The sequence below is a fragment of the Bos javanicus genome, chromosome 3 (genome assembly GCF_032452875.1).
Source record: "Bos javanicus breed banteng chromosome 3, ARS-OSU_banteng_1.0, whole genome shotgun sequence".
Classification (NCBI taxonomy): domain Eukaryota; kingdom Metazoa; phylum Chordata; class Mammalia; order Artiodactyla; family Bovidae; genus Bos; species Bos javanicus.
The window spans coordinates 31051428-31078002 of NC_083870.1; the positions used below are offsets into that span (position 1 = coordinate 31051428).

The 26575-nt window shown below is 35.8% G+C and overlaps 1 protein-coding gene across 19 annotated transcripts in view; it reads left to right on the forward strand.

Annotated features, from left to right (window-relative positions):
• Window positions 1–26575, forward strand: part of ST7L (suppression of tumorigenicity 7 like) — a 147548-nt gene that overhangs the window by 31347 nt on the left and 89626 nt on the right. For 18 of the 19 annotated variants that reach the window (XR_009735303.1, XM_061410787.1, XM_061410778.1 and 15 more), the window contains 5 exons: window positions 1297–1451; window positions 2949–3046; window positions 3434–3548; window positions 6070–6142; window positions 7062–7164. Coding sequence is in view for 18 of the 19 variants with exons in the window: in XM_061410787.1 (XP_061266771.1) it covers window positions 1297–1451; window positions 2949–3046; window positions 3434–3548; window positions 6070–6142; window positions 7062–7164 (544 nt within the window). In the remaining variant the exon portion in view is untranslated. Of the gene's footprint in view, window positions 1–1296; window positions 1452–2948; window positions 3047–3433; window positions 3549–6069; window positions 6143–7061; window positions 7165–15620; window positions 20580–26575 lie in introns of those variants that run through there. The other variant, XM_061410783.1, reaches the window with a different exon arrangement.

Below are 26575 nucleotides of genomic sequence, written 5' to 3' on the forward strand. Positions count from 1 at the left end.
GAAAATATTTGCAAGTCATATTTGATAAGGGCCTAGTATTCAGAACATAGAAAGAACTCTTACAACTCAGTAACAAAGACAACCCAATTAAAAATGGGCAAAGGATTTGAATAGACATTTTTTCTAGGAAGATATATAAATGACCAAAAAGTACATAAAAAGGTGCTCAATGTCACTCATCATAAGATAAATAAAAATGAAAAACACAATTTAATACCCCTTCACAAGAGGGGTATAACAACAGTAATAGAACAAAAACAAAAAATAGAAAGTGTTTATGAATAACTGAAATTTGTTACCAAGTCCGACCTCATAGCGAGTGCTTGCCATATGACAGGCCAATAATTGAGCAATGAGTTGTTGGGGCAAGGAATAACAGCTTTATTCTGAAAGCCAGAAAATCAAGAAGATGGTGCATTTATGCTTACAAAGAACTCTCTTGCCTCAGTTAGAATTCAGTCTTCTTTTATACTAAAAGGGAAAGGAGTGAAGTCAAACATTTCCTGGTTCCTATCCACCCCTGGAGGAATGTGTTAATTTCTTCCTCCCAGGTGGGCCTGGCCAAGATGTTTCCTGTGAGCTAAATAAAAGTCTTTTAGCATAATGCTCATATCCTGGGAAGCAGAGTTCTGAGAGTTGTATTATTATGTATAATTTAAGTTTATAGGCAACATCCCTTTAGTGATTAACTTAGAAAATTTTCTTCCCTGTTACAGAAAGTTAGGTAAAGATAGGGAAATGTTATGTAAATAGACATACCCTAAAGAAACTACAAACAAAGGTCTGTCTAGTCAAGGCTATGGTTTTTCCAGTGATCATGTATGGATGTGAGAGTTGGACTATAAAGAAAGCTGAGCGCCGAAGAATTGATGCTTTTGAACTGTGGTGTTGGAGAAGACTCTTGAGAGTCCCTTGGACTGCAAGGAGATCCAACCAGTCCATCCTAAAGGAGATCAGTCCTGGGTGTTCATTGGAAGGACTGATGCTGAAGCTGAAACTCCAATACTTTGGCTACCTGATACAAAGAGCTGACTCATTGGAAAAGACCCTGATGCTGGGAAGGATTGAAGGCAGGAGGAGAAGGGGTAACAGAGGATGAGATGGTTGAATGGCATCACCGACTCAATGGACATGGGTTTGGGTGGACTCCGGTAGTTGGTGATGGACAGGGAGGCCTGCCGTGCTGTAGTTCATGGGTCGCAAAGAGTCGGACACGACTGAGCGACTGAACTGAACTGAAAGAAACTACTTGCTTTACCATTTTCCTTAGAATTGTCTTGCTTGCTTTCTTTAAAGCTGTGCCACTGCATATGTTCTACTGGCTGAGGAAGAAGCAACAACTATTGTAGATGCCGAAAGGTTATTTAAACAGGCACTCAAGGCAGGAGAAACAATTTATAGGCGGTCACAACAGTGCCAGCACCAAAGTCCTCAGCATGAAGCTCAACTGAGTAAGTGAATATGAACTAATTTTCACCTGTCTTTTAGTTCCTGCAGTTGCCTCTTTTATGTGTAAAACACAATACAATAAATTTTTAAAAACTTAATACTTAAAAGTTAGCTGCTCTTCATGAGATATAACAGATCTGTTCAAGTCAGCAAGACAGAAATGTGTATTAGCTAGAGAATGTTTGTGGAAGAGAATAGATCTGTTCTGGTTATTGAGAGATGTGCTGCTCTGAAACTTAACAGTAATTTATTTCATGCAAGAATTGGGCTGGTCATTGGAGAAACACAACTCAAAAATATTCAAGATTCAAGAGAACCTTCTAATAATGATAAACAGCTGTTACTTTTATCCACCCTTACCTAAGCAGTAGTAGAGGTATATATATCATTTGGTTTGCTCTTCAGGCTGTAAAAATATCTCCATATAGTGCCAGGGAGTGGCCCTTTAGCACAAAAACCAGCCTTACACTTGGTATTGACTCTTTCTTTGGTGGTTTTTTTCTCTACAGTATGTTTGAGATCGTATGGGCCATAGCAGCTGACATCCTTTCTTTCCACTCTTAGGCATACTCTCCCAGTTGTGATTGAGACACTTACCAAAGATGTTAGAATTTGTAATGTTGTTGCTTCCTGCTATATTGTGTGGCCAGAGGGTTTAATTTCATGATTTTGGCAAAGAGTAGGCAATAAATTGAAATATGTTTATATAATGAATTATCTGCTGGGAGTTAAGTTCTAAATCTTTTGTTTGTGGAAATTAAAATTTGGATGTTTTCTCTCTAAACTAAATATTGATGTATATAGGATGTTTCATTAATGCATGTTGTTATAACACACAACTGTGGGAATATATAATCTTACAGTTTAGAACTAATGAAACTACATCTGTAAAAAAGTCATGCCATTTGTCCTTGTATAATCTCAAATTTAGTTATGGGATAGGTTCAGAAATATTTGTTAGCCCTTTCTAGAAGTAGTTTTGCCCTTGAGCAAAAATTTACACTAGTATATAAATTTTGTTTTGAATATCTTTTGTCAGTTAAAATAATAGATAATATTAAAATAGTAGATTGTTTATACAGAAACTTAATAGATTCATGTTATTTCTTCTATTAATGTATGTCTTTTAATAGTAAAATCTACTTGCCTAGTATACACATATTACTTTATATATACTGTACTCAGATTATGTAGAGTCAAAAATAGTCCTATATGTATATATATACATATATATATTTTAAGCCTTTAATATAAAAAACTTCAAACATCTATAAAAATATAGCAATATAATTAACTTTCATTCATTGTTCATTACCCAAATTCAACAATTATTAATATTCTTCCATTCTGACACAATTTAATTTTAATTGAACCTTCCAGGGTATATAAAATTATTTGCCTTCCAGGCTAATAAAATTGATAGATAAATATATTAAGGAAATAGCTGGTCATAATATAAAAGTGATAGTTTTGGGTCATTTATTGTTTTTTTTAAATAGGGAGAGATACCAATGTACTGGTGTATATTAAAAGAAGACTGGCAATGTGTGCAAGAAAATTGGGAAGAATAAGAGAGGCAGTAAAAATAATGAGAGATGTAAGTAAATTTGATGACTTAACCTTTATCTTTATTCTTTCAAAACGGAAAATATGTTTTAAGTTGCTGGTTAAGTTAATGCATAATCACTGTGTGGCTTTTTATTTTGTAACATTTATTTATTGGTGGTACCATGCATCTTGTTGCATCTTAGCTCCCCAACCAGGGATCAAACCTCAGGCCCTGGCAGAGAAAGCGCCAACCACTGGACCCCTAGGGGATTCCCCAGAATCTTTTTTTTTTTTTTCAGTTGATAGTTTTATAACAAGATACTTAATATACACAAATTTCTTAGAGGTTGAGTCTCCAAAGTTTTAATAAAGAATTTCTACTTCTGTATTGAGTTCATTTGCTATAATTTTAATCTTTTTTTCTTTTAATATACAGTTAATGAAAGAATTTCCTCCTCTTACCATGTTGAACATCCATGAAAATCTCCTAGAATCACTTTTAGAATTACAGGCCTATGCAGATGTCCAAGCAGTTCTAGCAAAATATGATGGTGAGTGATAATTCTCTTAGTTGATTCTTTACCAGCTGAGCTAGCAGGGAAGCCCCTCTTAGTTGATAGCATAGTTAGAGTGTTTTTTTTTTTCCCCCAATATAAAGTGATCACAAATGGTATCCTACTCTGGTATTTCTGTGACTTTCTCTTTGCATTCTTTCCAGTCAATATTTAGAATCTGTGGACACAAGTCACTATTAAGTATCTTCTTCTTTTTGTAAATATTTACTTATGTGGCTACGTCAGGTCCTAGTTGACGCATGCAGGATCTTTGTTGCGTCACGCAGATCTTTCGTTGCAATGCACAGGCTCTCTAGTTGTGGTGTGAGGGCTCAATAGTTGTGGTGCACAGGTTTAGTTGCTCTGTAGCACGTGGAATCTTAGTTCCCTGACCAGGGGTTGAACCCATGTCCCCTTGAATTGCAAGGCAGATTCTTAACCACTGGACCACCAGGGAAGCCCCTAAGTATCTTCTTTATCAATACTTTTGGTAGCAAAAGTCTGCAAGGAAAAATTTTCCCTCTGTCAAAGTATATTCATTTGTTTTAGTGCCTGTGTGAGGCACTTGGAATACAGTGGTAAACAAGAAAACATGGACTTAACCCTTAAAGGGTTTGCAGTTTGGTAGAACATACAGACAAATGGATAGTAGTTACATTGAAGCATAGTATGTTAGGTGACGTAATTGGAAAAGTATGGAGTGCTATACACTTCATTTCTTTTGGAGTGATGGAGAAGGCTAACAGAAGTTGCTTAGCAGTATATATGAGTAACTCAGAACAACATTTTACAATGCTTTTTAGTTAAAAAGAGTAATTTATTATCTCATCTGATGCTTACAACAATCTTGAGAGATGGTAGGACAAGTATTTTACTATTTCCGGTTAATAAATAAGGAAACTGGAGTTGAAGAAGGCTAAGTAATTGGGTAAGGTCTCCTAGCCAGTAAGTGGCAAGCCTGAACTTAAATTTAGGTATTCGATTTCTTTACTAGTTTCCCCAAAGTAAGAAGTCAATATATGTTGGCTGTTTTTATTATTGTACTCTAACAGTGCCAGTTTATCATAAATGGAGTTGAGATAATTTTTAAGAAGCATAGTCTTTCTCCTCATTCTGAGTGAGCCATCGGCTTTTAACCTGAAACTGAGAACATCCTAACAAGCATAATTTTTCTTGTCATAGCTTTCACTATATCAGAACACATATGTCACTTATTCATACTGTCCTGTTGTAAGCTCCTACCCATTAGCTTAGGAATCCCCGTGACTTAGAAAGTTTGAAATGTATTACACTTGGAAAGAGAAGTTTATTTCTTTTAAACATCTGGAATTCTTAGGAAGTGCTTTAGAGTAATATAGGCTCATGGAGAAATTTGTGAGAAATTCTTTCCATATGTTACTTATCAGATGTATGGCTTGCTTATGATATGTATGATGAACAAGCTTAAGGACTGAATGTGAAAAATCAGAATGGACCTATTCATTAAAAATAAAATAAAACTAGCAACCTGGATATGCCTCTATGTTTTCAGTTATTTTTATCAGTCCCCAGTTTTTAACTCTTCTAGAGTCCTGAAAAAAGTTAAAAGCAAGTTTACTTCTTTAGTTCTCCATTTGCTAGTATAACTCTGGAATCTGGAAAGAGAGTCCTGTAGTCTTACTCTCCTGATAACATTGTTTGGGGCATTCTTTAAGATAATTTCATTATAGTTCTCAATTTCTTTTTATTTTATAAAAGACTATCACTTAAGAAAATGTAGAAAATGCGAAAACATAGGAAGAAGAAAATGAAAATCACCCATGGTTATATCACTTAGATTTAACTACTGTTAATTTTTTTTTAATCTTAGTTTTTCTCTGTGAATAGGTGGAGGTTTTATGTATTCTATCTATACAGTGCCCTTTTCCCTGGATACTATTATTGTAAGCAGCCTATTTGGAGAAGGAAATGGCAACCCACTACAGTATTCTTGCCTGGAGAATCCCGTGGACAGGGGAGCCTAGTGGGCTGCTGTCCATGGGGTCTCACAGAGTCAGACACGACTGAAGCAACTTAGCATGCATGCATTGGAGAAGGAAATGGCAACCCACTCCAGTATTCTTGCCTGGAAAATCCCAGGGACAGAGGAGCCTGGTGGGCTGCTGTCTATGGGGTCGTACGGAGTCGGACACGACTGATGTGACTTAGCAGCAGCAGCAGCAGCAGCAAGCAGCCTTTTATAAATATTTGTTGAGTACTTTCTAATATTGTATGAGGACTTTCACAGACATCTATGCTAGAAAATTATCATTTCTCTATTTTGAGAAAACTGAGGTTAAAGAAGTTGCGGCTAGTTCAAAGATATATAGTTGGTAAATAGTAGAATCAAGATTTCAAACTCAGGTCTTCCAATTTCATGTCCATGTGCTTTTACTGCTTTATTATCAACATATCTGTTGAATTGAACTATGAATTATTATTACTAAAAATTGTCCTAAGATATTTATGTGTTTCTTACCTAAATTAATTATTATTATAGATATAAGCCTTCCAAAGTCAGCAGCCATCTGTTATACAGCAGCACTATTGAAGACAAGGACTGTTTCAGATAAGTAAGTAGTTATGAAAACTACAAGTTTAGAAAGACTGCTAAAATCAATATTATGTTTTTCATTCACTGACTTTAAAAATGCTTTTTTCCCCCAACTTCCTGTTGAATAACCCTTAACTTACGGGGCTTTGAAGATTCTTACTGTCTGTAACAGTGGAAACTGCAAGGTTTTTAGAGCTAAGTAAACTTGGGTGCAAATTCAAAGTCTACAACATACCAGCTGTGGAACTTTGGTCAAGTTAATCACTTTGAGTTTCTTCCTCATCTATAAAATAAGAATAATACTATAGGGTGGTTGTGTGAAGATTATGTGTGTTAAATGCCGAAAGCATTGCTAGACAAAAAGTATATTCAGTACATAGTAGCTGTGATGATAATGATAAGGTTGTATGGTAGGGAAATAGGTTTCATGTTATCTGTTCTAAGATTATAATTCTGAATTATTGTGATTTCCTTGTATTTTTGGCTGCCATTAATGAATTTCTCTTTATTCCACAGGTAAGATACTCAGAAACCAACCAAATAGCAAATGTTTTCTTTTACTTTAGCTTACAATGCCTTAATGTGAATTAGAATGAAATGTTCACAGATTTTTTTCCTCTCAGTGAATGTTTGCTAAGAATATAATACTTCTGTCTTCATGAGATTCTCTAGATGTCCTTGTGTAGCATTTATTATTTCATTACTTTGCTCAAAGTGTGACTTTAATGGATTTCTGAAGGCTTTCTTCACCTTACTTGAAGATTTCTATCTCTTATGCTGCCTTCTTTTATATGTTGAACCAAAGTATAGTAGCTATTTGACTTTGACTTTTGCCATCACCAGAAACCTCTGATTCAGGGGCTAGATGACCTTAATTAATAAATTAAAATATTTATGTATTTAAATATTTATTTCTTCATTTTGTTCTTTTCTTATAGATTCTCTCCAGAAACAGCCTCCAGAAGAGGGTTAAGCACAGCAGAAATTAATGCTGTGGAAGCAATTCATAGAGCAGTGGAATTTAATCCTCATGTTCCAAAAGTAAGAAATTTTAGGAGGGAGGTGGGAGGGGGTTCAGGATTGGGAACACGTGTACACCCGTGGCAGATTCATGTTGATGTATGGCAAAACCAATGCAATATTGTAAAGTAAAAAAAAAAAAAAGAAATTTAATGATGAAAATACTACTTTTTGTCAGTAATGTCTAACGTGGCTCCCGCTTGCCAGAGTCCAGCTCCAGCAACTTTTATTTAAGTTAATCAGATTCATAACAGTGTATAGACCAAATTTTGGGTCTCCATAATTTGAGGCAGAATTGTTTTAGTCTGCTATGTTTTGATGTTTGCCTTAAAGGGGATGTTAAAAAGTATTTAGAAAGGTAGATAGGAGCAATATTTCACTATAGGCTTTATAATCGCTGTCAAAATAAAATTTGAGGTATGTTCAGTTAGCTGTTCCTTTTACTATAGTTACAGAGAAGAAATAAAATGACTTGGCCCTATGAACGATCATTCATATTTCAGATCATTAAATCAGATTTCCTGTTACTTTAAAAGCTTCTTACATCTAGGCAGATGCCTGGGTTTTAAATGAGGCCTAGGTAGACAAAGATTGAAGACAAATTAAAATAATCAGTGTTAGGAAACGATGTGGAAGTTTCCGGTAAACTGCTGAATTGATGTTTATTTATTCCCAGACAAAACTGTACTCATCTCATTTGTCTTTATTTTGTATACCTTGCAAACATACGGATTATTGGTTAATCTATGTGTGTTATCCCCCAAGGTGAAATTTTGGGTTTTAAAAACAATGTTCCAAATTAGAAAGTATAGTGTATTCAAGAATATGATTTTATTTAAAAATGTAATTGTAGATTTCAGTATAATGTGTTAGTGGAATTTGGAAACTAGCAAATATTAAAGGATTAACCTCTAAAAGATAATCTCCAAGAAATATGAGTTGTAAGTCTGTTTAGAGTAAATAAAGACAGAGTCAAGAATATTACTGAAATCTAAGAATGAAAGTCAACAATATTTATGCCGTTCTCTCATTAAGTGAAACTGGTTCCATAAATTTAAATAAAAATTTTAGTATAAATTGTAATACATAAAAAGCAAAGAATAAAAAAACAGAATGTGCATTTGATGATTTATTATAAAGCAAATAAGTGGGAACTACCACTGAGGTCAAGAAACAACATTGTCATTTCCCAGAAACCCACCTGCCCTTTTCCAATTACAGCTTCTTCCTTCCTGCCTAAAGGAAAGAACTGTTCTTTTTTCTTTATTTTAACTTTTTATTGTGTATTGAGGTTCAATTCAGTTCAATTGCTCAGTTGTGTCTGACTCTTTGCGACCCTATGGACTGCAGCACACCAGGCCTCCCTGTTCATCGCCAGCTCCTGGAATTTACTCAAACTCATGTCCATTGAGTCAGTGATACCATCCAACCATCTCATCCTCTGCTGTCCCCTTCTCCTCCCGTCTTCAATCTTTCACAGCATCAGGGTCTTTTCTAATGAGTCAGTTCTTCGCATCAGGTGACCAAAGTATTGGAGTTTCATCCTCAGCATCAGTCCTTCCAATGAATATTCAGGACTGATTTCCTTCAGGATGGACTGGTTGGATCTCCTTGCAGTCCAAGGAACTCTCAAGAGTCTTCTCCAACACCACAGTTCAAAAGTATCAATTCTTTGGCGCTTAGTTTTCTTTATCATCCAACTCTCACATCCATGTATGACTACTGGAAACACCATAGCTTTGACCAGATGGACCCTTGTTGGTAAAGTAATACCTCTGCTTTTTAATATGCTGTCTAGGTTGGTCATAGCTTTTCTTCCAAGGAGCAAGTGTCTTTTAATTTCATGGCTGCAGTCACCATCTGCAGTGATTTTGGAGCCCAATAATATAAAGTCTCTCACTGTTTCCACTGTTTTCCCATCTGTTTGCCATGAAGTGAGGTATTGAGGTATAGCCAGTCAACAATGTTGTGACAGTTTTAGGTGAAAAGCGAGAGAACTCAGCCATACATATACATGTATCCACTCTCCCCCATTCTCCCTCTCTGTCTTTATTTACTCTCATCTAGGCTGCCACATAACATTGAGTAGAGTTCCATGTGCTAAGATAGTAGGTCCTTGTTGGTGATTCATTTTAAATGTAACAGAGTGTACATGTCCATCCTAAACTCCCTAACTATCCCTTCCTTCCATTCCTCCCACTGCAACCACAAGTTCATTCTCTTAAGTCTGTGAATCTCTCTCTGTTTCGTAAGTTTATCTGTATCATTCCTCTTTAGATTCCACACATAAGGGATGTCATACGATATTTCTCCTCTGTCTGACTCGCTTCACTCAGTATGATGATTTCTAGGTCCATCCATGTTGCTGCAAATGACATGATTTTATTCTTTTTAATGGCTGAGTAATATTCTATTATATATGTGTACCACATCTTTTTTATCCATTCCTCTGTCAATGGACATTTAGGTTGCTTCCATGTCTTGGTTATAGTAAACAGTGCTGTGGTGAATATTGGTGGTGAATATATGTGGTAAATATGTATCCTTTCAGATCATATTTTTCTTCATATACACCCAGGAGTGGATTGCAGGGTCATATGATAGCTCTATTTTTAGTTTTTTAAGGAACCTCCATACTGTTCTCCATAGTGCCTGTACCAGTTTGTTGCTGTTCAGTCACTCACTTCACGTCCGACTCTTTGTGACCCCATGGACTGCAGCATGCCAGGCCTCCTTGTCCTTCACCATCTCCTGGAACTTGCTCAAACTCGTGTCGATTGAGTCTCTGATGCCATCCAGCCATCTCATCCTCTGTCGTACCCTTCTCCTCCTGCCTTCAATCTTTCCCAGCATCAGGGTCTTTTTCCAATGAGTCAGCTCTTTGCATCAGGTGGCCAAAGTATTGAAAGTTTCAGCTTCAGTGTCAGTCCTTCCAGTGTACTCAGTATTCAGGATTGATTTCCTTTAGGTTTGACTGGTTTGATCTCCTTGCAGTCTAAGGGACTCTCAAGAGTCTTCTTCAACACCTCAGTTCAAAGGCATCAAAATGTACCAATTTACATTCCCACTAATAGTGTATGAGGGTGACCACCATCCTGACATTAATTATGTTCACTTTCTTCTTTTCTTATATTTTTGATCAATACTTTTCTTTTATTGCTGGCTTTATAAACCAAATTAAGGAGTGAAAGTGAAAGAAGAAAGTGAAGTCATTCAGTCGTGTCCGACTCTTTGCGACCCCATAGACTGTAGTCTACAGGCTTCTCTGTCCATGGGATTTTCCAGGCAAGAATACTGGAGTGGGTTGCCATTTCCTTCTCCAGGGGATCTTCCCGACCCAGGGATCGAACCCAGGTCTCCCGCATTGCAGGCAGGCACTTTACCCTCTGAGCCACCAGGGAAGTCCAAGTTAAGGAGTGGTCCCTGTTATCATTCTCAGGAATAATTTGTGTAAAAATTAGAATTATTTCTGCCTTCAGTGATTGGTAGAATTTGCTGATAAAGCCATCTGATTCTGTATTTTTCTTTGTTAGAAGGATTTCTCTTACAAATTTCATATTAATTACAAATTCAGTTACTTAACCATTCCATAGCTATTCACATTTTTAATTTTTTCTTATGTTTTTGGTAAGGTATATTTTTCTAGGAATTTATTTCATGCAAAATTTTCAAATTTACTGGCATAAAGATTTCATAAAATCCTTTTATTACCTTGTTAATATGTGCAGGATCAGTTCTAACATCCACTTTTCAATTCATAGCACTGGTTACTGGCCACCCCGCCCCAACCCGCCCCCGCATTGGATTCCTCAGGGATTTGTCAATTTTATTAGTCTTTGCAAAGAACTGAGCTCTGGCTCTGTTCATCTTCTCTACTATTTGTTTTCTGGTCCATCCATTTCTGCTCTTTATGGCCTTCTTTCAACTTTGTTCAGCGCCATCTTATTTTTTTTATTTCATGTATCTTATTAAAGTTACTTAACTCATTAATTTTTAGTCTTTCTTCTTCTAATAGATCCATTTAAGTCTCTTAACCTCTAATATTAATATAATTTTAACTGCATAGTATAGCATTACTTTTTATATAATTTAGTTCAAAATATTTTCTAATTTCCTCTATGACTTCCTCTTTGATTAAAGGTATATTTATTCCATTTAGAGATGTATTTAACTTCCAAACATATGAAGATTATCTTCTTATTAATGATTTCTGGCATAATTGCGTTTTGGCCAGAAAACATACTCTGTGTGATTTCACCCCTTTAAAACATTTTTTGATTCTTGAATTTCTGTTTATTTTTCACATTTCTTACATTATTTGTAGTTTTGAATTCTCTGCCAAAAATTTTAATGTAATCTACTATCTCTTTGAAAATTTAAAGTAGTTATCTTAAATTCTTTCTCTGATAATCCTGATATGTAGAACTTCTCTGTATCTGTTTTTATTATCTGCCTTTTTCTGCTGCATCATATTTATACTGTCTTTTCTTTTATGCCTCATTTTCTTTGACTATGTGCCAGATATTTTATTTGAAAAATTGTAGAAATAGCTTAAAACTTCAGGTAATATATTTCTTCAGAGAGAATTTTCTTTGCCCTTAGATGCCAGGAAGAATCACTAGCAGGTCATGATCACCTTAATTCATTTTCAGGGATTGATATTTTATGGTCTACCTGGATGACTAAACTGACTTCAGTCATGAAATTTTTAGTTTGTTTCTGGTTCATTCTTACTCCTAAGATGCAGCCTTCAGAGCCTCAGTCTAATCCTGAGGGTTTTGCCAGGGCCCTCACTCTTGACAGGCCTTGAACTGCAAATTTTGTTCCTTTAGTCTTATGAAACTGATAAAAAAAGGCTGAATAGCCTCCTAAGCATCTTTTCCAGAATTGTCAAATGTCCCTATAGTAAAAGAAGCCCCAAGTGTGGCTTACTTCTTGATTTCTGCCTTTGCTTGACTGTGGCCTCATAATTCTTTACCCTTTGTTAATTCTCCAATGTAAAAATTGGAGAATTTTTACAATTTAAAAAAATTTAATTCAATTTTTTAAAATCAACAGCTTTTCTAGTTATCTGGGAGATTTGATCTGAGTTACCCAGTCTTCCATTATGGGAAGCAGAGGTCTAAAAATACTTTTCTATGAAATGTTCTGCTGTCTCATGCTGCAGAGTGGTTAAGAATGGTTTATAATTTCTATACATCTGTGCCAACAGTTATTGTCTGTCTTTTGACTATAGTTGTCCTAGTAGGTATGAAATGGCATCTCATTGTGGTTTTTATATGCATTTCCTTAATAACTGATGACATGGAATATCTTTTAATGTGCTTGTTGGCTCTTTGTTTTTGAAAAATTTTTTTTTTTAATTTTTAAAAATAATCTTTCTTGGAATATAACTGATTTACAATGTTGCGTTACTTTCAGTCGTACAGCAAAGTGAATCAGTTATACATATATACACTCTTTTTTAGATTCTTTTCCCATACAAGCCATTACAGAACATTGAGTAGAGTACCCCATGCTATACAGTAGGTCCCTATTAGTTACTTATTTTATATATAGTAGTGTACATGTCCGGAGAAGGCGATGGCACCCCACTCCAGTACTCTTGCCTGGCAAATCCCATGGACGGAGGAGCCTGGTTAGGCTGCAGCCCATGGGGTCGCAAAGAGTCTGACACGACTGAGCGACTTCACTTTCACTTTTCACTTTCATGGATTGGAGAAGGAAATGGCAACCCACTCCAGTGTTCTTGCCTGGAGAGTCCCAGTGACAGCAGAGCCTGGTGGGCTGCTGTCTATGGAGTCACACAGAGTCGGACACGACTGAAGCGACTTAGCAGCAGCAGCAGCAGTGTACATGTCCCATCCTAATCTCTGAATTTATCCCTCCTCCTTGTTTCCCCAGTAACGATCAGTTTGTTTTCCACATCTGTGACTCTATTTCTGTTTTACAAATAAGTTCATTTGTATCATTTCTTTTTTGATTTTACATATAAGTAATATCATACGACATTTGTCCTTCTTGGTCTGACTTATTTCACTTAGTATGACAATCTCTAGATTCATCCATGTTGCTGCAAATGTCATTATTTCATTCTTTTTAATGGCTATATAGTATTCCATTGTGTATGTGTACCACATATTCTTTATTCACATGTCAATGAACATGTAGGTTGCTTTCATGTCTTAGCTATTGTAGCTAGTACTGCAGTGACCATTGGGATGCATGTATCTTTTCTAATTATGGTTTTCTCCAGATATATGCCCAAGAATGGGATTGTATATCTTCTTTGGGTAAATATTCAAGTCCTTTGCACATTTTTAAACTCATTTATAAAAAGTGTTCTTTAACATTTTTCTGCCATTGACATTCTTGATTAACATAATCCAGAACCATTGTGAATCTCCATAGTTGAGAAATACCAGGGTAACATAATTTTACCCATGAAATGAAATCATAAGATTGGTCATGAACCTTGCTGAGATGTGGATACTGAAGAGTCAGCTAGGGTTATTCCTTTGGTAAGTTACTTACATGTAAACAAGCCTCAGAGCACATGATTCAGATTGTGCCTTAACAAAATTATGGCTTTATACATCATGGCTATTTAGAGATACCACAGATGATTGAAACCATAAATATTAAATCCCCAAATATCAGTGGTTTACTGTAGATGTGATTGTTCTTAGTATGACACTTTACACATCAGTTAGAATAGTATTGTCTAATTTAGGATGTAGCAATAGTTTGCTGCAATATTTCATTGAGTTTTTATTAGCATACTACCATCAAATTCCTCTAAATTTTATTAATTTTAGATTTAAATTTGAAATAGTTGCCTTAAAAAGCCCAGAAATATATCCATATATATTTTGTCATTTTATTTTTGAGAAAAGCACCAGTGCAGTTCGGTGGGGGAAAGGAAATGCTTTTCAACAAATGGTGATGGAACATCTGGATGTGTGAATGGGGAAAAAAATCATGAAATATTCTCATAGCGTGCATAACCATTAATTTGAGATGGATCATTTATCTAAGCGTAAAGCTGGAAGAAGCACAAACTGGAATCAAAATTGCAGGGAGAAATATCAATAACCTCAGATATGCAGATGACACCACCCTTATGGTAGAAAGTGAAGAGGAACTAAAAAGCCTCTTGATGAGAGTGAAAGAGGAGAGTGAAAAAGTTGGCTTAAAGCTCAACATTCAGAAAACGAAGATCATGGCATGTGGTCCCATCCCTTCATGGCAAATAGATGGGGAAACAATGGAAACAGTGTCAGACTTTATTTTTTTTGGACTCCAAAATAACTGCAGATGGTGATTGCAGCCGTGAAATTAAAAGACACTTACTCCTTGGAAGGAAAGTTATGACTAACCTAGATAGCATATTCAAAAGCAGAGACATTACTTTGCCAACAAAGGTCCATCTAGTTAAGGCTATGGTTTTTCCAGTGATCATATGTGGATATGAGAGTTGGACTGTGAAGAAAGCTGAGCGCCAAAGACTTGATGCTTTTGAACTGTGGTGTTGGAGAAGACTCTTGAGAGTCCCTTGGACTGCAAGGAGATCCAACCAGTCCATCCTAAAGGAGATCAGTCCTGGGATTTCTTTGGAAGGAATGATGCTAAAGCTGAAACTACAATACTTTGGCCACCTCATGCGAAGAGTTGACTCATTGGAAAAGATTCTGATGCTGGGAGGGATTGGGGGCAGGAGGAGAAGGGGATGACAGAGGATGAGGTGGCTGGATGGCATCACTGACTCTATGGATATAGTTTGGGTGAACTCCGGGAGTTGGTGATGGACAGGGAGGCTTGGCTTGCTGCAATTCATGGGGTCGCAAAGAGTCAGACACGACTGAGTGACTGAACTGAACGGAACTGAAAGCTAAAACTATACATTTAGAAGAAAACATCTAAGAATATCTTTGAAATTTTCAGGTAGACAAAAATTTCCTAGGACAGTATAGGCACTGAACTGTAAGAGAAAAAAAAAATTGTATATTGGTCTTTCCAAAACTTTAAAATTCTTCTCACTGATGACAGTGTTAAAAATGAAAAGGCAGGGAATTCCCCAGTGGTCAAGTGGTTAGAACTCTGTGCTTTCACTGCTGAGGGTGCAAGTTCTATCCCTGGTCAGAGAACTAAGGTCCCATAAGTTGTGCAGTGTGGCCAAAATAAATAAATTCTTCACCATCATTCTTAAATTTTTTTTATTTATTTATTTTTTGGTTGCACTGGGTCTTTGTTGCTGCATGCTTGCTTTCTCTAGTTGCGGTGCATGGGCTTCTCATTGCAGCGGCTTCTCGTTGCAGAGCACAGGCTCTAGGCACACAAGCTTCAGTAGTTGCAACACATGGGCTCAGTAATTGTGGCTTGGGGGCTCAGTAGTTGTGGCACACTGGCTTAGTTGCTCTGTGGCATGTGTAATCTTCCTAGACCAGGGATTGAACACATGTCCCCTGCATTGGCAGGTGGATTCTTACCACTGTACCACCAGGGAAGTGCTTCACCATCATCTCTTTTTAACTGAAAATGCCGACTGCAAACAGGAAAGAAGTATCTCCAATTTGCTTATTTGCCAAAGGACTCATATTCAGAATATATAAATATAAAATGACAACTTTAATCAAAAGCCTTGAACAGATACTTCAGAAAAGAAGATATTGGAATGTCCAGTAAACACGTAAAGAGGTGCTCACCATCTTCGGTTATCAGGAAAATGCATTATAAAATTACAATAAGGTATTACGCCTATCAGAATGGCTATAATTAAGAATACTATAAGATATTGGCAAGAGTGTGGAATATTTAGAACTCTAATACATTGCTACCTTAATGTATAAAATGATACAACCACTTTGGTAATTTCTTATAAAATTAAACATATATCTCATCCTGTCACCCAGAAGTTCTACACCAAAGTATGTATCCAAGAGAATGAAAATTTATTTAGCAGTAAAAAGAAAAAAACAACTGATACAGCAAAACATGGATGAATCTTAAAAATACATTATTGTACAAAGGAGTATATACTGAATGATTCCATTTATGTGCTATTCAAGAAAAGGTAAAAGTGATCTATTGTGGTAGAAATTAGCACAGTAGTTTGCCTCAGGTGGTCAGGGTAGAGGTATTAACTGGAAAAGAAACTTTCTGGGGTGATGGTGTTGCTTGTCTCTCTTTTTTAAAAGTCATTGAACTGTGTACTTAAAGCCTGTGCATTTTGCTGTTTTTAAATTATACCTCAATAAAGAAAAAAAAGATATGACTCAACATAGAAAGCACTGTCAAAGTATCATGTCTTCTAATAAAATGAGATGATATTTGTGAGGTTCTTAAAGTTTGATCCCTGGGTTGGGAAGATCCTCTGAAGAAGGGAAGGGCAACCCACTCCAGTTTTCTTGCCTGGAGACTCCCATGGACAGAGGAGCCTGGTGAGCTATACAGTCTGTGGGGTTGCCAAGAGTCGGGGTCACAAAGAGTCGGATACGACTGAGCGACTGACACTACTACTACTAACAAGTCTGAGTATCAGGCAACAGTATTGATTATTACAGCTATCATTGCTTTATTATGCTCTGTTACCATTTTCTCTTCCTGTTTAAGCTGTTCCAGTTTGTCCTCTTTCCTTGTGAATATTATTTTAGTGCTTTAGAATGTATGAGATTTGGGGATTCCTTTGTTGAGAAGAGGTGAAGGTGAAGATAGGTGAGACAGGAATTAACTAATTTGAATTACTCAATACCCTGAGGACAATTTATTTTGTCTTACAGAAGAAGCCCTTGAGAGGAGAGTGATATAGAACATTTAAAAACAATGACAAAAACTTGTTTAGTAAATCTCTACAAATTGAGTACATATTTAGGAATATGTAATCTGTAGCTTTTAAAAGTTATTCTTTCTTATTTTATATTAAAACTGGTTTTGGCATTGTGTTGCTAAGAAAGTAGACCATGCCAGGTGGCCTTTAAAAGTATAAGGGGAATTTAAAAAATAATACATAAAAGGTAAAATCCATTCTGGCTGGTCAAAAATTGAAGCCTATAGCATGAGTCCCATCCATCAGAGAAGCTCCTGGGTCTTTAGCAGCAGGCTTACCTTTCTTTGGCCATACTACCTATATTATAGCAGCATGTGTTAAAGAGGAGAGGAAGGGGCACTTGACTGAGATTCTGAGTGGCATAGCAGGAGTACAGAGAGAAAAGGGAAGTGGCCTTAAAGTCTGTGACTCATTCCTAGAGCACAGTGAACCTTTTGCTTTCCATTATATTGTACTGTGGACAGGTTGGAAGGGTTGAGATATCAAATGCTTATTTCTTGAGGTGTTGCTCCGTAGGATGATGCGCTGTTTAGCCCCCATTCCCTCTCTTTTTAATGTAAGATCACTTTCACTTTGCTCCTGAGGCTGTTAGGTAGTATCATGTATTTTCAGTTTATTCAGATAGCAGTTGTTTTTACTTTCTATCTGGGGACTTTCTTCGTCTCTCTATAATACATCTCCGTGTGGAATCTTTGCATTCAGCCTGCCTGTCCAATCTCATAGAATGTGCACTGAGAAAACTAATTGCAGAGATAAATTGGTTCTTGATGTGCATGACTGATCAAGAGCAAAGTACCTTAATTTCAGATGCCTTCAGAGAGATTTTTCTTTAACCTCTGCTTTTAAGAGGAAGATTATAAAGCATTATCATTACTTCAGGTCAGAATTATATTGCTTTTGGTCAAAAGCTGTTGTAAGATTTGCAAAGTAATAGAAACAAAGTAATCTAGAGATAAATTATAAAGATCAAAGCAATTCAAAATTAAAGTGAATTTGAGTGTAAGCATAGGTATAGAGTTATGAAAGAAACCATCAGACCATACATCATTATGTCTTTTTAACTATAGCTCCCAAAGTAGCTTTAATTTTTATTATTTTTAGTGAAAAGCAAGAGACTTGAGTGATTATTTGAGTATATTGTCCACAGTTGAGTACTAGTTAAAATTGGCCCCAGCAATTTCTGATTTATTCCCGATATAATGAGAAGGTGATTTGGAGGTAATCTGGAAGGCCCTGTAGCACATACTAGGTGTTAGCTTTGGTTTATGTCTTTGACTGTGTTTTATTTGCTGGTAATTTCCAAATGTGTTTCTTTTAACTCTGGCTTTCTTCCTTGTCTAAGAGACTTGCATTTCTATCTAGTTGTGGAAAATTTTACCTGGATATCTAATAGGTACCTCAGACATTTCAATGTGTCTCAAAGTAAATTTTTTTAAAAAATCTTTAGCTTTTTCTCCAACTTGCCTCTCCTTTCTGTTTCTATATTTTGATTTATGACTTTATTATCCTCTTCTCTAATTAACCTTTACTCTGTCCTTTCCAAATTACCAACTCATATCCTTCGAAATGTCTTTCAGATCTAGCCATGTACTCCATCCCTACTGCTACTGTTAATTGTGCACCTTTACTGCTTGTTCTTTTAAAAAAATTATTGTTATCAAAGTAATGAATTTAAAAAAAAATTCATACTCTGTAGAAGTTATAAAGTAAAATAATCCCCTGTTTTTCCTCTCTCGGTTCTACTTCTCTCACATAGCCACTGTTTCCGTCTGGTGTATTTGTTGTCAGACATTCTCTGTGTTTTAAAAATTAACGTTTATTGGAGTATAGCTGCTTTATAATGTTGTGTTAGTTTTTACTGAACAGCAAAATGAATCATCTGTCTGCATATCCCCTCCTTTTGCTTGGTCTATTAAAACAGATTCCTCGGTGGTCTCCATGCCATTCATCCCTCTCTATTCTGGTTATTGCCAGAGTTATCAATCTAAATATCAGACCTTACTCTGCGAAAGAGCTCTTCTTGTTCTGTATTGCCTATAGGATAAGGACCAACTCCTTAGTACTGGGTGTATAGAAGCCTTCATAGTCTGGGCCCAGTACCTGTCTCCAGTCTCGCTCCTTGCCACTTCTGCTTTGTTGCTTACCTCTAGCACCACTATTCCCTGAATCAGTTAGGTCTCATTATGACTCCCTACCATTATATATATGCTCAGTCTCTTCTCTACTTGGCAGGTGTCTACTCATTCTTTGAGATCCTGCTCATCTGATGCCTCCTTTATAGAGATGTTTTTTCCACTTTTTCCAAGCAGAGATAATGTTCTTCTGTTTGTTTAGTGCCTTAATCATATATGTATAGATTAAATATATATATATATTTGGTCTGTTTATATGTCTCTCCCTTAGTTATTTGTGAGCTTTTTAAAAAAGCAGGACTTTTGTCTTAACATCATTTCATGTCTGATATTCTACTTAGCACATAATGGGCATTCAGTAAATGTTTGGTGAATAGATATGTTTGTAATTTAGATTTGCACTACTATAAAGACCTATATCTGAGGTAAAAAGTATAAAATTTTAGATCCCATCATATTTTTAAGCCATTTAATATTTTGTGAATTTTACTACATTATGTCACTTTTGGCCTTTTAATGACAGAAGTACAATTTCAGCATGACCTTATTTCTTAACTTATAAAAGAACTCAACTTTTAATGGAATACTGTACTATATTTTAAAATAATGATAGATCTATATAGAGACAGAAGAAGATACACAAGACATATTGTGAAGTAAAAAGTAGTTGTGTAACAATATGATACTATATTTAAGAAAAGTAGTGTTTTATGGTATGCTTAAGAAAAAGAAATCCAGACAAATGTAAATCAGATTATTATCTTTATTTTCTTTTATCACCAGTCTTGTAATATATTCTTTTCTATGTTACTCTGGAGTGTTTGCAGTTTTGTACTGTAAGTATGTCCTTTCATAACCAAAAAAAAAAAAAAAAAAAGGCCAAACCAAATTACCCCTATGTTTTTAACCTTTCATATTCTTCATTCTTCAAACAGAAATAAAGTCTTGAATTTATTTTCATTTTGTTTTAAGTTTGCCCAGAAAGTTAGAAAATGTCGTTAAGTAAAAACTGAAATACAGGTATGAGTTTGAAGACATTTTTGCTATATATATATATATCAGATCCAGTCAGTTAATAATTGTTGTAAGGCCTGCTTTGGGTGGATAGTGTAGTATGCTAGATGCTGAAGTAGAATATAAAGGATATGAGTCTATTGTGTAATAATAACTTACAGCTTTTTCTGGGTAGCAAAAATTCCTGAGTAGTACTTTGTGGAGGACATAAAATAATAACCCTATAATTGGCTATTTTAAGTATATTTTCTTTTTTTTTTTCTAATTTTATTTTATTTTTAAACTTTACATAATTGTATTAGTTTTGCCAAATATCAAAATGAATCCACCACAGGTATACATGTGTTCCCCATCCCGAACCCTCAATTATATTAACAATTATTCAGTAAAACTTATAAAAAGTATCAATTTAATATATATAAAAATACTTTTAGCAATTATTAATATATGTCTATACTTCTGAGCAATACTCTAAGTGACAATTCAGATAGTAATCAAATAGATATGATATCTTTATTAGAAAATTATACTTTAGGATTTTGTATTAAAAATTTTTATTATTTAATCATGAAAAAATTGTTTCCTTATACTACCTTATTTTTACTATCATGTCTTACCTACCAGCAAATGTCCTTTACAATTTGACTTTAAAGCAAAGCAATTCTTATTTTTTAGTTTCCAATAGGATATTGAAATAAAATTTCGCCCTCAAAATACAAAGAAAATTTTTTAGCTTAAAGAAAATATACTTAAAATAGTAAACTAAAAAATAAGAATTGCTTTGCTTTAAAGTCAAATTGTAAAGGACATTTGCTGGTAGGTAAGACATGATAGTAAAAATAAGGTAGTATAAGGAAACAATTTTTTCATGATTAAATAATAAAAATTTTTAATACAAAATCCTAAAGTATAATTTTCTAATAAAGATATCATATCTATTTGATTACTATCTGAATTGTCACTTAGAGTATTGCTCAGAAGTATAGATATATATTAATAATTGCTAAAAGTATTTTTATATATATTAAATTGATACTTTTTATAAGTTTTACTGAATAATTGTTAATATAATTGCTGAGTAGCTTAGCAAAGATAGGCATTAATCTAAAGCTTCAGAATTCTAAAACTGATTGAAAATAATTGGAAATGTTTTTATCTGTAAAATAAAGCAAAATTCTAATAGAAAGGACTTGGTTTAAGTATTGAACCTCTCTGAAAATAAGATATTCTTTTTATGATGGAGATTCCACTGTGATTGCCTCATTTTCTTTGCTTCCTACTGAAGAAGCTCTTAGTGCACTTGCAAAGAGCATAAGGAGTCATGTCAGAGGTCAGGTATTTGAGTCCATTTTCCCACAGCCGCCTGGTGTGAGTGATCTTTTACTGTGTTTTAAAAAAAATGGGCAAGGATTAAAGAGGATTAGAAAGAATATTACCCTCCTGAATATAGGTCCAAGGCACTAAGGGTAGAGAACCCAGCCAGGCAGCAAATGGGCTTTGCTTGACCAGGACACAACCTCTGCTGCATTCCTTTAAGAAACTGAATGGGAAATGTTAAGTCCCCAAACTGGATTAGTAAATAATCTCATAGCTTGTGACATCTGCTAAAATAAATTGATGAGCAGACTGCATTCTTACACTTTGAGGAGAGGGCCAGAGACATCAAGACTAAGAGTAATTATTCTTTTATCTTTTTGCTTTTCAATTTCAGCTTTATTGGGTTATAGGAATAAAGAGTAATTAAAGATGAGCACTCAGCCCAGTAAGTGTTGGAAAGGCACATTCCATAAACAAAAAAAGAAAATTTATATGTATTAATGCCATGAGTCCATATGTATTGATTAATAATTTAAGTCTTAAAATTTGAAAGTACTACTAATTTTTATTTTTATAATTCTTCCTGTTTCTAGTAGTTTTACAAAGTATTTCACAAATTCAACTGTTGAATTTATGCTGTTTATCTCATTATTGAAATGTAAGAATATATCTTTTAAGACACCTTTGGAATGTCTCTTTTTTTATATTTTATAATGTACATTAATGTGGTTTGTATCATATGACACATAATTTGGTACCAAATTACTGAGACCCAAAAAGGTGGTCTCAAACCTATTCTAGTAGGGAAGGTGTACTCTGGCCTCAGTCTTTGGAAGAAGTCATTAACTGAGGAGGTGTACTGTGGTCTCAGTCATTGGAAGAAGAAGCTAGCTAACTATATTTAAAAGATTTTAAGTTGACTACTTTAATAATAAAGATGGTGTAAAAGTTGGCTTCCCTGGTAGCTCAGTCAGTAAAGAATCTGCCTGCATTGTAGGAGAGCGGGGTTTGATCCCTTGGATGGGAATATCTACTGGAGAAGGAAATGGCAATCCACTCCAGTATTCTTGCTCAGAAAATCCTATGGACAGGGGAGCCTAGAGGGCTACAGTCCATGGGGTTGCAAGAATTGGACAAGACTTAGCAACTAACCCACCACTGTGCACGTGTGCTAAATTGTTTCAGTCATGTCCAGTTCTTTGCAATCCTATGGACTGTAACCCACTAGGCTCCTCTGCCCATGGGATTCTCCAGGCAAGAATACTGGAGTGGATTGCCACGCCCTCCTCCAGGGGATCTTCCCGACCCAGGGATTGAACCCGCACTAGCGCCACCTGGGAAGACCATCACTACAAGTAGTTAATTTTGCATCTTTCTTCATGTAATTAGTATATTTGACTAGTGTAATAACTGTGATTATGCTGCTTTTGATATGGATTGTGATATTAAGGGAAGCATTTCTTCAAAAGTTTAAGATAGAATTTCATTTCATATGTGAATAAGAATTGATAGGTTATAACTTTAATAGGCATGCTCACTTACTTAAATGCATCTTGTACTATGCTCTTTAGGCTCAAGAATTCAAGTTGGCCCTATACAGTGAATATGTCTTCCTATTCTTCTCTCCACCACACCTCTCATTCTGCTATCCACTTCCCACCTTTCCACCACTTCTGCAAAGTGAAAGTGAAATTTGCTCAGTTGAGTCCAACTCTTTGCAACCCCATGGACTATACAGTCTGTGGAATTCTCTAGGCCAGAATACTAGAGTGGGTAGCCTTTCCCTTCTCCAGGGGATCTTCCCAACCCAGGGATCAAACCCAGGTCTCCCACATTGCAGGCGGATTCTTTACCAGCTGAGCCATCAGGGAAGCCCATCAGTGGTTTAAAACATAATTAATACCTCTTAAATATAGAATTACCATATGACATAGCAGTTCCACTCCTAGTAACCCAAGAGAGATGAAACCTTTGTTCACATAAAAATCCATACACATGGTTCAGTTTAGTTCAGTCGCTCAGTTGTGTCTGACTCTTTGCGACCCCATGAACCACAGCACGCCAGGCTTCCCTGTCCATCACCAACTCCTGGAGTTTACTCAAACTCATGTCCATAGAGTCAGTGATGCCATCCAACCATCTCATCCTCTGTTGTCCCCTTCTCCTTCTGCCCTCAATCTTTCCCAGCATCAGGGTCTTTTCAAATGGGTCAGCTCTTTGCATCAATCAGGTGGCCAAAGTATTGGAGTTTCAATTTCAACATCAGTCCTTCCATTGAACACCCAGGACTGATCTCCTTTAGGATGGACTGGTTGGATCTTCTTGGAGTCCAAGGGACTCTCAAGAGTCTTCTCCCACACCACAGTTCAAAAGCATCGATTCTTCTGCACTCAGCTTTCTTTATAGTCCAACTCTCACATCCATACATGACCACTGGAAAAACCATAGCCTTGACTAGACGGACCTTTGTTGGCAAAGTAATGTCTCTGCTTTTGAAAATGCTATCTAGGTTATGACCAACTCCTTGCTTCCAAGGAGTAAGCATCTTTTAATTTCATGGCTGCAGTCACCATCTGCAGTGATTTTGGAGCCCCCCAAAATAAAGTCAGCCATTGTTTCCCCATCTACTTCCCATGAAGTGATGGGACCGGAAGCCATGATCTTAGTTTTCTGAATGTTGAGCTTTAAGCCAACTTTTTCACTTTCCTCTTTAACTTTCATCAAGAGGCTTTTTAGTTCCTCTTCACTTTCTGCCATAGGGTGGTGTCATCTGCATATCTGAGGTTATTGACATTTCTCCCGGCAATCTTGATTGCAGCTTGTGCTTCTTCCAGCCCAGTGTTTCTCATGATGTACTCTGCATAGAAGTTAAATAAGCAGGGTGACAATATACAGCCTTGATGTACTCCTTTTCCTATTTGGAACCAGTCTGTTGTTCCATGTCCCGTTCTAACTGTTCCTTCCTGACCTGCATACAGGTTTCTCAAGAGGCAGGTCAGGTGGTCTGGTATTCCCATCTCTTTCAGAATTTTCCAGTTTATTGTGATCCACACAGTCAAAGCCTAGGGCATAGTCAGTAAAGCAGAAATAGATGTTTTTCTGGAACTCTCTTGCTTTTTTGGTGATCCAGCAGATGTTGGCAACTTGATCTCTGGTTCCTCTGCCTTTTCTAAAACCAGCTTGAACATCTGTAAGTTCACGGTTCACATATTGCTGAAGCCTGGCTTGGAGAATTTTGAACAGTACTTTACTAGTGTGTGAGATGAGTGCAATTGTGCAGTAGTTTGAGCATTCTTTGGCATTGCCTTTCTTTGGGATTGGAATGAAACCTAACCTTTTCCAGTCCTGTGGCCACTGCTGAGTTTTCCAAATTCACTGACATATTGAATGTAACACTTTCACAGCATCAATGTTTATTGTAGTACTATTCATAGTAGCCAAAAGGTGAAAACCAAATATCCATCAAATGATGAATGGACAAACAATTGTGGTCTATCCATATAATGGAATATTATTTATATCTATAATATTATTTATATTATACAATGGAATATTATTTTGTATAATATTATTCCACAGAAAGAATGGTGTCCTGATACATGCTACAACATGGATATATGCTAAGTGAATTAAACCAGTCACAAAAGACCATATATTAAATGATTCTGTTTGTATCAAATATCTGGAATGGGCAAATCTATAGAGACAGAAAGTATATTAGTGGTTGCTTAGAGCTGAGGGAGGTTGGGTGTGGAGAGGGTGATAACTAAAGAGTATGGTGTTTCTTTTTTTTTTTTAATTTATTTTATTGAAGTATAGTTAATTTACATTGTTGTGTTAATTTCTACTGTAGAGCAAAGTGATTTCATTATACATATATATACATTCTTCTTCTTATTCTTTTCCATTATGATTTATCACAGGGTATTAAATATATTTCCCTGTGCTAAATGGAACTTTGTTGTTTATCCTTTCTCTCTATAATTGTTTGCATCTGCTGATCTCAAACTCCCAATTCATCGCTCTCCCACCTCCCTCCCCCTGGCTTCCTTAAATCTGTTCTCTGTGTCTGTGAGTCTGTTTCTGTTTCATGGAAGTTCATTTGTGTCATATTTTAGATTCCACATATAAGTGATATCGTATGATACTTGTCTTTCTAACTTAGTTCCTTAAGTATGATCATCTCTAGGTCCCTCCATGTTGCTACATTATTTCACTCTTTCTTATGGCTGAGCAGTATTCCATTATATGTATACACCTATATATATTTTATATATATATACAACATCTTTACCCATTCATCTGTCAGTGGACATTTAGATTGCCTATTGTACATATTGCCACAATGAACATTGAGGTGTATGAATCTTTTCAAATTATAGTTTACTGCAGATATATGCCCAGGAGTAGGATTGAGGAACCTCCTACTGTTTTCTGTAGGGGCTACACTAGTATACATTTGGGTTTCCTTTTAAAGTGATGAAAATATTCTGAAATTGTGGTGATGGTTGCACATGTCTGTTAATGTACTAAAAACTATTGAATTGTGTACTTTAAATGGGTGAACTGTAAAGTATGTAAATTATATCTCAATAAAGCTGTTATTAAAAGCTAAATTAAAAAGTAATACCTCCTCCTATATGTATCTATACCTATAGTAAAGCACATAGTCTGATTATAATTAATTTAAGGAATCTGTCTTTCTTGGGAATTCTCTGGTGGTCCATTGGTTGGGAATCTGTGCTTTCAACTGCCAAGGGGCCAGATTTGATCCCAGGTTGGGGAACAAAGATCCCGGAAGCTGCGTAGCACGGCCCACCCCACCCTAAAATCTGTCTCTGTCATTACATTAGGAAGCTCCAGAGAATAGTGTCTTGGCATTCCCTAACAAGCATAGTGCTTTGCACTATGTTAAGAATTGAACAATTAGTTTCTTTAGGTAGATATATTCCTAAGTATTTTATTCTTTCCGTTGCAATGGTGAATGGAATTGTTTCCTTAATTTCTCTTTCTGTTTTCTCATTATTAGTGTATAGGAATGCAAGGGATTTCTGTGTGTTGATTTTATATCCTGCAACTTTACTATAGTCATTGATTAGTTCTAGTAATTTTCTGGTGGAGTCTTTAGGGTTTTCTATGTAGA